This window comes from Myxine glutinosa, chromosome 3 (assembly GCF_964187855.1).
Source record: "Myxine glutinosa chromosome 3, kmMyxGlut1.1, whole genome shotgun sequence".
NCBI lineage: Eukaryota > Metazoa > Chordata > Myxini > Myxiniformes > Myxinidae > Myxine > Myxine glutinosa.
Genome location: NC_136263.1, coordinates 202,333,508 through 202,347,132, shown reverse-complemented (window position 1 = coordinate 202,347,132; position 13,625 = coordinate 202,333,508). Strand labels below are relative to the sequence as shown.

The 13,625-nt window shown below is 45.3% G+C and overlaps 1 protein-coding gene and 1 non-coding gene across 2 annotated transcripts in view; both read left to right on the top strand.

Moving 5' to 3' along the window:
- Window positions 1–13,625, top strand: part of LOC137424087 (extracellular calcium-sensing receptor-like) — a 105,918-nt gene that overhangs the window by 72,563 nt on the left and 19,730 nt on the right. The window contains exons 8-9 of the mRNA XM_078773661.1: window positions 1,867–1,976; window positions 5,718–5,942. Coding sequence (XP_078629787.1) covers window positions 1,867–1,976; window positions 5,718–5,942 — 335 coding nt within the window. The remainder of the gene's footprint in view (window positions 1–1,866; window positions 1,977–5,717; window positions 5,943–13,625) is intronic.
- TRNAT-UGU (transfer RNA threonine (anticodon UGU)) lies at window positions 2,424–2,496 on the top strand. Its single transcript has one exon. It is a non-coding gene; the product is annotated as a tRNA-Thr (tRNA).

Sequence of the window (13,625 nt, the reverse complement as noted above, 5' to 3'; positions counted from 1 at the left end):
CTCCTCTTCCTGTTCAGGCTGGAGTTCCCCAAGGCAGTGTTCTGGGCCCCGTGCTTTTTCTGGTCTTCATCAATGATCTCTCTGACTCTCTCGAAAATCCTCTCTATCTCTTTGCTGATGACTCCACTCTCTGCCGCTCCATTCCTCTTCCCTCAGATCGGCAGTCTGCTGCCTCCTCACTCTCTGAAGACCTGGACAAAATCACAGACTGGTCAAACAAGTGGAACATGTCTTTCAATCCTGACAAATCTCACACTCTTACTATGTCTCTCCGAAAAGATCGACTGGACAACCCTCCCATCTACTTTCTCAACAATCCTCTCCAAGAAGTTCTGTCGCTCAAGATTTTGGGTCTCACTATCTGCCATGATCTTTCTTGGGAAAACCACATTTCCAAGCTGGCCTCCAAAGCCTGTCGCCGACTGGGCATCCTCCGTCGTGCGAAGTCCTTCCTCGGCACACCTGAGCTCCTCACCACATACAAGGCTTTCATCCGCAGCTCAATGGAATACTGTTCTCCCCTATGGGCCGGTGCTCCTGCCTCACACCTAGCTCGGCTTCACGCTGTTGAAACCAAAGCTTTCAGAATTATTGGAATCTCCCGCGATGAAGCTATCTCTGAGGGCCTTTCACTCACTCACCGCAGGCAGGTAGGTGGTCTTTCTGTCTTCTACCGACTCCTCTCCGGCCTTGCACCCCCAGCTCTCTCTGTGCTCTGTCCCCCAAATATTCCTACAGGTCGCACAAGATCTGCCAGCAACCCTCTGATGGTTAAACTGCCGAAATCTCGGCTCTCCGCTCACCTTCACTCTTTCATTCCTCTTTTCTCCCGCCTCTGGAACAAACTCCCTCACTCCCTTCAATCCCACTCCTCCCTCCAGGTCTTTAAAACAGCTGTTCACCACCATCTCTTATCTTCCCCCATCCAAAACCTTGATCTTTTCTACCCCCGCTAATTCACCCCAGATCCACCTTGTTTGAAATTCCAACTTCTTTCCTGGAAGTCCTGGCAGTGTCCATATGTTTTATACCTCTCCCACTGTCCCCTTCCCACGCCCCCCCCCCCCAAAGCCCTCGCCCTCTCTCAGATCTCTCGATGTCTCCATGTCTCTCGGTCCCTGCTCTCAAATGTTGTGTTTGTGTCCTTCCCCCTCTCTCCCCATCTTGTCTACCGCTCCCTATGTTATATGTTTTATGTGTCGGTTTGTCTTTCTGTGTGATTAATGTTCGCTCTTTCACGAGCCTCGATATTGTATACAAAAAAAAAAAAAAAAAAAAAAAAAAAAAATCCCAAATTTGTGGACCTTTTTAGAGGCTCTCTTGCAGTGGTCATTTTGTGCTCTGTGAGATGTACCTGTTGATTTCCATTTGGTGTCATGTGGTACTTTTAATATATGTTCTAGGCCAACTAAACTCGACCAAAGTGTCCACGGGGTCAACTTTTTGGAGGTGTCTGGCGGGCCTTAAGCAGCAGACAATCTGTCGCGATGGGTGTTTTATACTTAGGAGAGTGTAGTTGTTCATTCCAACTTGGTTTCATGTGGTACCTCCTATGTTTAATCCAGCCCAAATTTTGGGACCCTTTGAGGGGGGTCTGGGGGGCATATGCAGAGGCAAATTTGTCTGGCAGTGGTCACTCTGTGCTCTGTGAGATGTACCTGTTGATTTCCACTTGGTTTCATGTGGTACTTTTGATATATGTTCTCGGCCAATTCTACCACAGTGCCCCCAGGGTCAACTTTTGGGGTGTGTCTGGCGGGCCTTATGCAGCAGACAATCTGCCTGGCGATGGGTTTTCTATACTTAGTCGGGTGCAATTGTTCATTTTAACTTGGTGTCATGTGGTACCTCCGATGTTTAATCCAGCCCAAATTTTGGGACCCTTTGAAGGGGCCTATGCAGAGGCAAATGTGTCTGCCGGTGGTCACTCTGTGCTCTGTGAGATGTACCTGTTGATTTCCACTTGGGTTCATGTGGTACCCCCAATGTTTTATCCAGCCCATTATTTGCCCCCCCCCCTCTTTGGGCCCCAGGGGCCCCACGCAGCAGGGGTCCACACCGGAAGACATCCATATCTGAATATGTTGGGTTACACAATAAATGTTTCTGAACTCGGATATTGGTACCTTGTTCGTTTGACCAAAATGCTCTGGGCTGCCGGCCTAATATCTATTTTTCACCTTCATTGAGTTTATTATCCCATTATTTACAGCTTAATCTCATGTGGGTTGGGGTTTCTCAGACGGATAGACATCTGCTCTATCATTTGCTTGGCATACAGATCTGGATGTTACAACAAGGTGAAGCTTGGATAAATTAATCTGCACAATATCCAAGTGAAAACCGTACAGGATGAGAACATTGGAATTTAAAAGTCGTCAAAGGAGACAGGAAATGAAGTCACTGTGGCGTCCATATCCACTGGCTCCTTAGCTCAGGGGTTAGAGCATTGGTCTTGTAAACCAGAGGTCATGAGTTCGAACCTCACAGGGGCCTTAACTTTTACAATACTGAAGCTAGGTCATGCTGAACACATTTATTAGAGTTCTATGAAGAACTTCCTGATTGGGTGGATGAGGGAATGGCATAGACACTCAGGAACGTTTAGATGCTTTCATACATTGGGCAAAAGATTGGCAGATTCCGCCTAACCTGAAGGAGAGTAAGGTGCTGGGGATGGGTAAGAATCATTGACATACAAAAATACGCAATAGGTTGTCTCTGTCTGTCCAACCGTGAAAATTTCGGTCGTTACTTTTCCAATCTCAACCACACTTGACAGGATGACTAAAGGTCACATGACGGAGTCTGTAGCGACTTAATTTGCTCCCCTCATTAAGGGGTTTTCCACCTTGGGCGAAATCAATGCTAAGGTGTATACCCATGTAAAGATAGCTCATAATGGCGTTTTTCCAAGCCCGCTTATAATAACAAAAGTAATAACAACACGATGGATAATCGCATAATCTTAATGTTATTACAAAACAATATTAATACTAGTAATATCCCCTCTCCCCAGGGGATTTTCCTCCTTCAACAAATGCCATGTTAACAAGTATAAATAGCATATCACCGCGTATGGTGGGGGCAACCCTGCAAGAAGTAAAAATATATTTATATATAAACCACAAACACATATTATTACCTTTTTAAACAGTCACTACTGCTGTTTAACATGAAACTTTAAAAAATCTGCAGGAATCCGACATCCTTGAGGCAATCTATGGTTATCGTGTCCACCACAGATACGAGCCTAGATCTAATGTAATCTATATACCCCAAATAATATAATAACATGCTGTACTTCCTGCCGCTCCTGTAGGGAGTAATTAAAGTACTAGTAATTAAATGACCTAGTAATTAAAATAGAGATTACATGATGCAATTTAAACATACCCAAGTTGTGTTTTAATTGGTACACCTGGAAGATCGATGCTATTAACCCTTAAATGCAGGCTAGGGTGATCCAATAATTTGAAGATTGGATTTTCATATCTTCACTAGCCTGCCCCTATTCCTATTGAAGAAAGTAGTTTGTGTTGAAAATTTGAGCTTGATTGGACAATATTTAGAGGTTGCTCAAAATGTTGACAAATTTTAATGAATAATAAGATACAGAATTTTTAGCATCATACATCAATTCATAGATAATTATCTATTTTCAATTACTCAAATTATTTATTATTGTTGGCTTGCACTTGTCTTCAATGGTTTGACCAAGAGATTGTGCAGAAGCACTGGCCACAAACATAGCACGCCGATCTGAGAGATTTACTCTGTCCAGAGTTGCCACTATTGCTGGAGTGATCATCTTGATGGGAGCCTTTTTCACCTGTTTGGCAGAAGATGGACTTTGGAGTTTGAATTCATTGTCCCCTGAATCGGAGCTTTCAATCTCAGACTCATCATCATCATCAACCACAGCCGATGTTGATGGAACAGATTGCAGTGCTGTTAGAGTCTCAGCAGCATGTTTCTTCTTTCTTTTATCTTCATTCTCAAGCCTGATATGCTTTCTGTTCTCCTTCACTGCCAGGGTGTTGTCCACAGATCCCATACGTGAACTTGAGGGATCCTCACGCTGCATGATAAGGAATGCTTTGTCTTCTTCATTCATCATTTTCTCAAGCGCATCATTTGGTGAGATATCAATGAGGGATTGAAGATCATCTTTGAACATCTGCTCCTTCACTGTATAGTTTTCGAATGTCTTGGTTCTATTTTTCTTTACCAGTTTGTAGGCATCACACAACTTCAAAAGTTGGCGCTCACAGGAATCTACTCTCTGCACTGGAATTCGTGCTTTCTCCCAGTATGCACACACAGCTTGTACACTATGTTTGGCACTTTCACGAACTGTATGGTGTTCTTGTATGTGATGGTACACCATTTTCTGCAATGTGTGTCCTTTGGTTGGTAGTCTCCCACATATTATTTCCTTTTCAGACTTGCCCAGCAACCAAACCGTGGAAGAGCTGCGAATTTCTGCCATCTGAAAAAAAACAGGATGAATAAAAAATGTTATTTTTTGAGCAACCTCTAAATAAGTTCTAATGGACCTCATATTTGGTCCATATGATCCTTATAAACATAGGAACAAGGGCAGCCTTGTGGAGCATGGATGATTAATAGTATTAAATATTACATATATCTGTGGACCAGCCTAATGCAGGCGTCAAAAATCCTACATAAACGCAGCCATTGGGCCTCGGAGGCCCAACGGATGTATTCGTGTGATGTTTTTTTCATTTTTAGATTTTTTTAGATTTTTTTTTCTTTCATATCCCTTTTCAATCCAAGTCGATGCAAAGCAATATATATATATAACATGGATATAACACAAGAAAAATTCTGAGGCACCTCTAATACCCCAGGCCTGCATTAGTGTTATTAATGAAGAATGAAGCTTTTCCCACGAACCTGAATGAAATTTTCATATTTTTGTCACTGAATTATTTGTAACCAAGTTATCGGAGCATATAATGAGGCTCATATCAAGAAAATAATGATATAACATAGTAGTACAATCAACATTTATGCGGGGCCTCGAAGGCCCCAGGCCTGCATTCGTGTCGGATTTTCTGGTTACAAGTGAAGAATGAAGATTTTCCCACGAACCTGAATGAATTTTTTTAATTTTTTATGTCACTGAATTTTATGTAACAACATGAAAGTCGGTGAAAATGAGGCTCATTCCCAAAAAAAAATTGTACTGCATAGTTTTTGCAAACAAAAAAACCTTGTGGGCCTCCGAGGCCCAATCACTGCATCCAAGGGTTAAATATATGCACCTCAGATATTATGGGCTGAGAGGATGGCTCAGAGGTATGTATACTCTTTTCCAAGCCATCTTCTCCAAATTCCTGCCCTAACCAGCAGGGGGCACTGCATGATCAGCACAGCTGCACGCTCAGCCAATGATGCTACCCCACAGCTTTGTGCTGCAGACGAACGAATAAGACCTCAGATGTTCGATTACATGCAGACGGTCTCATACAGAAGGCGAATTGAATGATCACCAAATGTCTTTCTTTGTCTTGAAGGTCGTATTTTGACCAAATGTCTTTCTTTGTAAACCTTTGTTAAACTTGCATTTACAACACAACTTTCTCCCATTTCTCCCTTTTAAGTCACGTGCTACCAATTACAGTTTAACAATATCTACAGATGGTTAATGTGATGTTATAGTGACGACACACTTTGTTGCATCATTTCAGTTGCTGTACTATTTAAAGAAAGTTCGTTTTTTAAACAACCTTGGAGAAACCGTGAGCTTTGATGAAAACGGAGATCCGCCAGCTATATATGAAATCATTAACTGGCAAATGGTGGGAGCTTCACTGAAGTTTTATGTTGTTGGCACCTTCAATTCATCTGCACCGAGAAATCGACATCTTACGCTGAAAACAAGTTCAATAAAATGGAATCGTGGCCTACGAGTGGTAAGTGACATGAGAACTATGGTAAATCATTGCAATATACATATATATATATATATATATATATATATATATATATACATATATATATATATATATATATATATATATATATATATATAATATATAATATATAATATATATAAAATTTTAATAAACAGGAAGCAAATTCCTGCGTCGGAATAGTATGAAAAAATTCTGACCCAAGCCGGGACTCAAACCCATGGACCTCATCACTTACGTGGTGACAGCCCACTGAGCTATTGAATCTCTGGGATCTCCTCAGAAATTTCTCACACTAACACTGCGAGTAAAATCGTAATCTTACTCTGAAAACAAGTTTAATAAAGCGGATTCGTGGCCTAAAGTGTGGCCTAAAGCCTCTCCTCAGTGAAAGACACATGAAAGCCCGCATGGAGTTTTCAAAAAAGCACCTAAAGGACTCTCAGACTATGAGAAAAAAGATTCTGTGGTCTGATGAAACCAAGATTGAACTGTTTTTTCTTCCGTCTGGCCACTCTGCCATAAAGCCCAGATCGGTGGCGTTGCAGTGATGGTTGTCCTTCTGGAAGTTTCTCCCATCTCCACACAGGATCTCTGGAGCTCAACCAGAGTGACCATCGGGTTCTTGGTCACCTCTATTACCAAGGCCCTTCTCTCCCGATTGCTCAGTTTGGCCGGGGGGCCAGCTCTAGGAAAAGTCCTGGTTGTTCCAAACTTCTTCCATTTAAGAATTATGGAGGCCACTGTGCTCTTTGGAACTTTCAATGCAGCAGAAATTTTTTTGTCGGCTTCCCCAGATCTGTGCCTCGACACAATGCTGTCTCTGAACTCTGCAGGCAGTTCCTTCGACCTCATGGCTTGGTTTTTGTTATGATATGCATTGTCAGCTGTGAGACCTTATATACAGTCACGTGAAAAAGTAAGTACACCCCATGTAAAGTTTTGACTTTTTTAACATATTTCAACATACAGCTATTTGATCTTCATTTCAACAATATTGAGAGATAAAGGTGATATAATATAACAAATATCATGAAACATTTACATTTTGTCACCCATTATATAATTTAAATAAACATAAATGCAAATTTCGCATGTGGAAAAAGTAAGTACACCCTTGGCTCTAATAGGTGGTATTGCCCCCATTGGCAGAAACAACCTCAAGTAGGCGTTTCTTATAACTGTCTACCAGTCTCTGACTTCGACTGGGAGAAATTTTTGCCCACTCCTCCATGCAGAATTATTAACGCACAGGTTGTAAACCTGGTGCGTTATAGCGTTTGCCTGGGAATTTCTGTCTCTCCAAAAGTGAAGCTCCAACAGTGTAGACGTTTCTGTCGCTCAGATGTGTAGACAGTTTCTGTCGCTCAGATGTGTAAACATGACGTCATCAAATCTATATTTAGGCTAACCATGGGCTACCCCTTTGGCTGGTACGCGGCCGCTCGCTAGTACATAATATAGGATATATTTGTTATATGTTATGTTATAGGATATATAGGATATATGTTATATGATATAGGATATATATAGGATAGGTTATAGGATATATATGTTATAGGATAGGAATATAGGACCCAAATGACCCAGAGGACCCAAATGACCCAGAGGACCCAAATGACCCAGAGGACCCAAATGACCCAGAGGACCCAAATGACCCAGAGGACCCAAATGACCCAAATGACCCAAATGACCCAGAGGACCCAAATGACCCAAATGACCCAGAGGACCCAAATGACCCAGAGGACCCAAATGACCCAGAGGACCCAAATGACCCAGAGGACCCAGAGGCCATTTTTTGTACATTTAATAAATTTTTAAGATTACAAAACTATTTGTTTTGTATTTATGGATGTTTAAATCAAAAGAAAAGTACATAATGTGAATACTAGTAGCAATTTTACAAAAACCATGGCATAATTTCAAATCTTGACCCGAGATGATAATTATGCTACATCATAATTTCCATGTGCCAACCTGGGCGGAATCCAAGTGGATTCACTTGTTTTAGCTGTGCGATGTTTGAGGGGTTTCTTGCAGGCACAGGTCGTTTCAAATGTCCCCACAACATCTCGAAGGGATTTAGATCCGGGCTTTGACTTGGCCATTCCAGAACCCTCCATTTCTTTCTATTCAGCCATTCCTTGGTGGATTTACTGGTATGTTTAGGGTCATTGTCATGTTGCATGGTCCACCTTCGGTTGAGTTTCAACTTTCCGACAGTTGTTGAAACGGATGGCCTCACATTATCCTCAAGCACCCTCTGGTACAATGAAGAATTCATAGTGGATTCTATGATGGTGAGCTGCCCAGGCCCTGATGCAGCAAAGCTGCCCCAAACCACAACATTTCCCCCATCATGCTTTACAGTTGGTATCAGGTTCTTGTGGTCAAATGCTGTGGTCATCGAGACATTCTGGAGGGAATTATAAAAACAGATCCAGGTGCACAGGAGCAGTGGCGTATCGAGGAAAAATGACGCTTGGGGTGAGATGTCAAATTGCCGCTCCTCGTAACTTTCCATAAGCTTGAATGGTGTGTGTGTGTTTGTGCGTGTGTGTGTCCCCGTGAGTGTGTGCGTCCCCGTGAGTGTGTGTGTCCGTGTGTGTATGTGTGTGTGTCCCGTGTGTGTGTGTCCCGTGAGTGTGTGTGTGTGTGTCCTGTGAGTGTGTGTGTGTGTTCCCATGTGTGTGTGTCCGTGTGTGTCCCTGTGTGTGTGTGTGTGTGTGCGTGCGTGTGTGCGTGTGTGTGTGTGTGTCCGTGTCCGTGTCCGTGTCCGTGTCTGGGATGGAACCTTTTTTCTCCCGCCAGGGAGTAATGCATTCGATCATGTCTGTCCGTGTGTTCGTGTGTTCGTGTGTTTGTGAACAAGATATCTGGAAAAGTTATGAACGGATTTGGATGAAAGTTGGTGGGATGATTGCCCTTGCGATAAGGAAGAATTGATTAGTTTTTGGTGAAGCTCAGGATATTTTTCCAGATCCAGGAATATTTTGGGGAAATTTTTTTGGGAAAGATTTTTCTGTTTTACTGCATTAAAGCTTTTATTCTTATTCTTAAATGATGTTTTTCTCCTTTAATTCCTAGATATATCAAAATTAATTCTCTGACAGTTGGGGCTTACTTTCTTTTTCATTTATTGTTTTGGGGAGAGGGGATGTTAAACAAAACGTATTGTTGCGGTTTTGAGTTTGTAAAGTGAGTCTAATAAAGGTTAAAATGTGCCCCCCATCGTTAGTCACACAAGAAAAATGTAGCCTCGCGATAGTATAGTTATGTCTTAGTATTTGTGAGCTTAGTTCTTTTCCATTGTTAGTTCTGCGTTGAAATAGTGTCAGGAGAATAGGCCCTACTGCCACTGATTATCCAACGTCTGTAGCCTCAATTTATTTTGCGCTAACGTTGGTTCATTTTGGGCGAGTTAACACGAGGCAGGCTAGGAGGACCGGGGCGGAGCTGAGGGCGGAGCAGCAGAAGCGCTGAAGGTAAGCACGAGCCACCAATCAGGGCTCAGAGGTGGTGACGGCGGTGTTGCATCACAGTGCGTGGTGAGAAGGGTCGAGAGTGTTCCAGGAGGTTCGGGGGGGCACAGCTATAAAACCCGCTGCGCAAAGCCCTTGAGAAGACTAGCACGGGAGGACTGCTGCCTAAAGGACTTGCATGAAAGGACTGGCGTGCCCACGGCAGTAGAAAGAGGACTTGCACGAAAGGACTGCTGCCTAAAGGACTGGCACGCACACGGCAGTAGAAAGAGGACTTGCACGAAAGGACTAGTGGTGAAGGACTTGCACAAGGACTCACGCGGGAAAGCTGTTGAACAGAGGACTCGCAAGTGGAGAGCGTCAAAGAACTCGCGCGCACCAACCAGCTCAGAGGATCGGGGAAGAGGAGTTGGCAACGTTCGAGAGCTGTACAGACACACGGGCACAGCCAGATGCACATGCACCGATATACAGCGCATTAAGTCGCGCGAGTGAGAACGGCTGAGTAATCGCCAGCCACGCTAAAAGTCCCGCCCTTTGCCGTTCCACCTCGTCATCTGCCTTGTTCGGGAGACGCGCTACGGGTTCCTGCCATCACCTGCTACCATCTTCACGGGACGTGCCGGGACCGTGGAGAGCCGGACGGAGGCCATCTCTGGACGACCACGTCGAAGCGTTGGCTGACCATCTACCCATCTGCAATTCCTTGTGTGAGTGAGACAGGCCCGTTGTCTGGGACTTTAAGATAAGATTGTCTAAGGCTGCTCTGTGTCTCTGTGTCCCCGATCATTGTGCATATGTGTGGGAATAATTAAACCTGTGTTCTTCCTTTCTTCCATTCGACCGTTCCTGTGGTTTATTCATTGGCTAAGCGTGGTACGGGTAGAACCGCTCAAATCGGGTCCCACTAATTAAAACTGCACGGACCACATGGTACTCAATCCGCTCGGCGTACTCAAACCACACGTGGTTCATGCGAGGCTTGCCTCCTCGCTTCCGTGGCAGCGCGGGGAATTAGGTACGAGCGAGAAGTGATCCCGAGACCCTACTCCACGTTTGTCCGGAAGGGATGTATCAAGCCTCGGTTCCGCCAAGCCCAGCAAAGACAAGGGGATTAATCCCCCCTTGGTAAGGGGAAGAAGGGTGGCATAGAACCGCAACAATTGGTGTCACGAGTGGGATTTGGAACCTGGGGCAAAATTTTTAGACAAAATTTTGGACACCAATTTTACATATTGGCAGTAACAGTTGGTGTCCGGGAGTGGAATTTGGAACCCTAACTAATTTTTTTTGGACGAATTCAGCCCAAAATCACGAGCGACCGAAATTTCGTTTTAAAATTCAAAATTTTAAATTCGTGCCATGACTAGCCAAAGCGTCGAATGCCGGTGGGGGTAGAGGATGAGGTAGATGAGGAGGAATTAATGACCCAGGACCCACGGGAAGAATTGGGAGAAGAGGAGGACATTGATGAGGGGCCGGCAGCAGGGGTAGAAAATGGCGGCACCTCGCACGTGGCGGCGAGAGCCGAGCCCGCGGTGCCAGCGGTTTCTTACCTGTCTTCACTCATGATGCAATTCATGGCAGAAATGAAGGAAATGAAGGCAAAAATGGACACCCAAGGTGACAAAGCCACCAAAGAAATGAAAGAAATGGGGGACAAATCAAAAAGGGAAATAATTGACGCCCAAAAGAATGACATAAATAAAATAAATGGGAAAATGGACACCCAAGAGAATAACTTGAAGGAAATGAGGGAAGAAGCAAGATGCGATATGAAAAAATTGGAACACAAAATGGGTGGTCAATTGAAGGAAATGGGGGACAAATCCACCCGGGAATTGGAAAAAATGAGAGTGGCATCAAAGAAAGAAATAAAAGAGATGGGGGAGGACATAAAGGCGTAAGCTGGGCGAGGAGGTCGCATTGGTACACGACGAGGTAACGCGGTGCGAGGAGCACATGGAGAGCAGGGTAGAGCAGAGCGCGGCTAAATTGTCTGAGGGAATAGAAATCGGGAATCGGGGTGTAAAAGAGCTGATGGCCGCCGAATTGGAAAATAAAATTTGTTGCGCGCTGGCGGTTGTCGAGCTAGAAAAAGAAATAATTCAAATTGAAAAAGAAATGATTGGGGCCGAAGAGACAGCAGAGATAGAATCGGGAAATGAATCGTGGGAGGAAAAATGGAATTCCGCGCAAAGTCTGTGTTTGCATCGTGATGTCGGGCTTGCTAACCCCAATAAAAGTTTGCAGGTGGTGTTGCCGGAGAAAAATGTCCCTAAGGTGAGCGGGAATGTGTTTGGCGGGAAAAGATTTTTGGCACGCTTGGGATCGAGACGAAACCCGGGCGGTCGTGGAAGGTCCATTATACAGTGTACGAGGGTGAATGGCGCGCGTGTGCAAAAGAAGTGTGCAACGGAGCGCGAGTGTATGACGGAATGTGCACGAGAAGGGTGTATGGAAAAAGAGTGTGCGATGGCCGAGGAGAGTGAGAGAGAATGCACACCAGCGCATGTTGTAGAGAGTGTGCAGGAGTGCACACCAGAGCGTGTTATTGGGTGTGTACCAGGAGAGTGCACACCCGTGGACGTTACGGAGTACATAACGAGAGCGTGTGTAACGGTGTGCATGAGTGGTGTAGTGAAATCGTATTCGTACTAATGCTGAACCCAGGTGATGATCATTGCTCGCTGACACCGCTAGGGGCACGGCTATAAGACCCCCTGCGGTCGGTGCTCATGGGGACTTCTCCTGTGACATGTTACATCTAGTGGACTCGCTAACGGTACGCCTGCATAGAATATTAAGCTTGCTTGCATTGAATGTTATGGATGGACCCATGTGATGCCAAACCTTATTCCTATTGCATTTCCTGTATTACAGAATGATGTCATGGTCTTAATGGAATTAAACCACCAGATGGACTAAAGTTGTGGACCCGACTGGTTTTTCACAACAAGTGGTATGAGTGCGCCAGGGTGTGCGCGAGGGTATGTGATAATGGAGTGTGTGAATGGCATGAGTGCGCCTGGGTGGTGTGCACCTGAGTGTGTAAGGGAAGAGTGTGCACAGGAGAGTGCTGTAACAAAATGAAGGGAGTGTATGGGAGGTGCAGGGACGCCTCGGTGTGCGAGTGTGGAATGGGTCGCGAGTGGCGAGAACGCGGCTCAAGCATCGACGCAGACCGGGGTAGCGTTTAGCACGACGAATAGCCGACGTGAGCCCTCGGTGAGTTGTTTGCAGCGGGGACCGGCAGGGATCGATGCCGCGGCGGTTTCACAAGGACTGCCGTGCACGGTTCGTGCCGGCCCCCACCCTGTATGTTGGTGCCGCGCCGTGGCGGCGATCGGCAAGGTTCAAGGGGACGTAGGAGAGTTCGGAGCTACGCCCCCTGGTGGCTGCGGTGCTCCGACCATGGGCGGTTGGGCCATCGTGTGTGGGACCGCAAGGCCCCGCGCAGAGATGGAGCTGTGAACCTCGGCCCTTCAATGCCTCCTCCCCTGAATTGAAAATGCCGGACGGACCCAACCAACAGTAGACAAACCATCTGCATGGATCGCTCGGCCTCTCAAGGTCGAGCCGTAATGGCGATGTATTTCCGCATGAAGAGGCTCGAGTATAGTGGACGAATAGCAGTAGTGTTGGGGAATGGTACCCTGCGTGGGGGGAATGGTAGTTGTACCATTCCTCACATCCGGGCTCATGAGGATTAGATTAGGGGGATGGCAGTGACATGCACATGGGGGGCCAGCGATGGTTACCTCCATGGGGCACGGAAGCTAGCCGAGGGCGGGCTAGGATAATTGATAGGGAATTTAGCTGACTTTAGAAGACAAGATTTAAGTAATGACATTTGTATTTTCGAGGGGACGTAGAGAGATTAGATGGTTCATAATGACAAAGGGTGTGCTTAGTTTAATGGGATGACGGGGAAGCACGAGTCTTAGGGGAAAAGCAGCTAGCTAGATGATGCTGTGTGTGTGAGGAGTTGTATGGGAGACAAAAGCAATTGTGTTTGAGGTGTGCGAGGAAAGTAGTGTGTGAGCACAAAAGGCCTGCGAGAGTAGTGGTGTGTGAAAGAAATGGTGTGGAATAAAAGGTGTGGAAGGAATGGTGCAAAGGAGTGAATGGGGGAGATGGACCCATTCACGGACACCCGGGGTGGGTAGTTTAAAGCCAGGTAGAGGGCTCAGGTAAATTG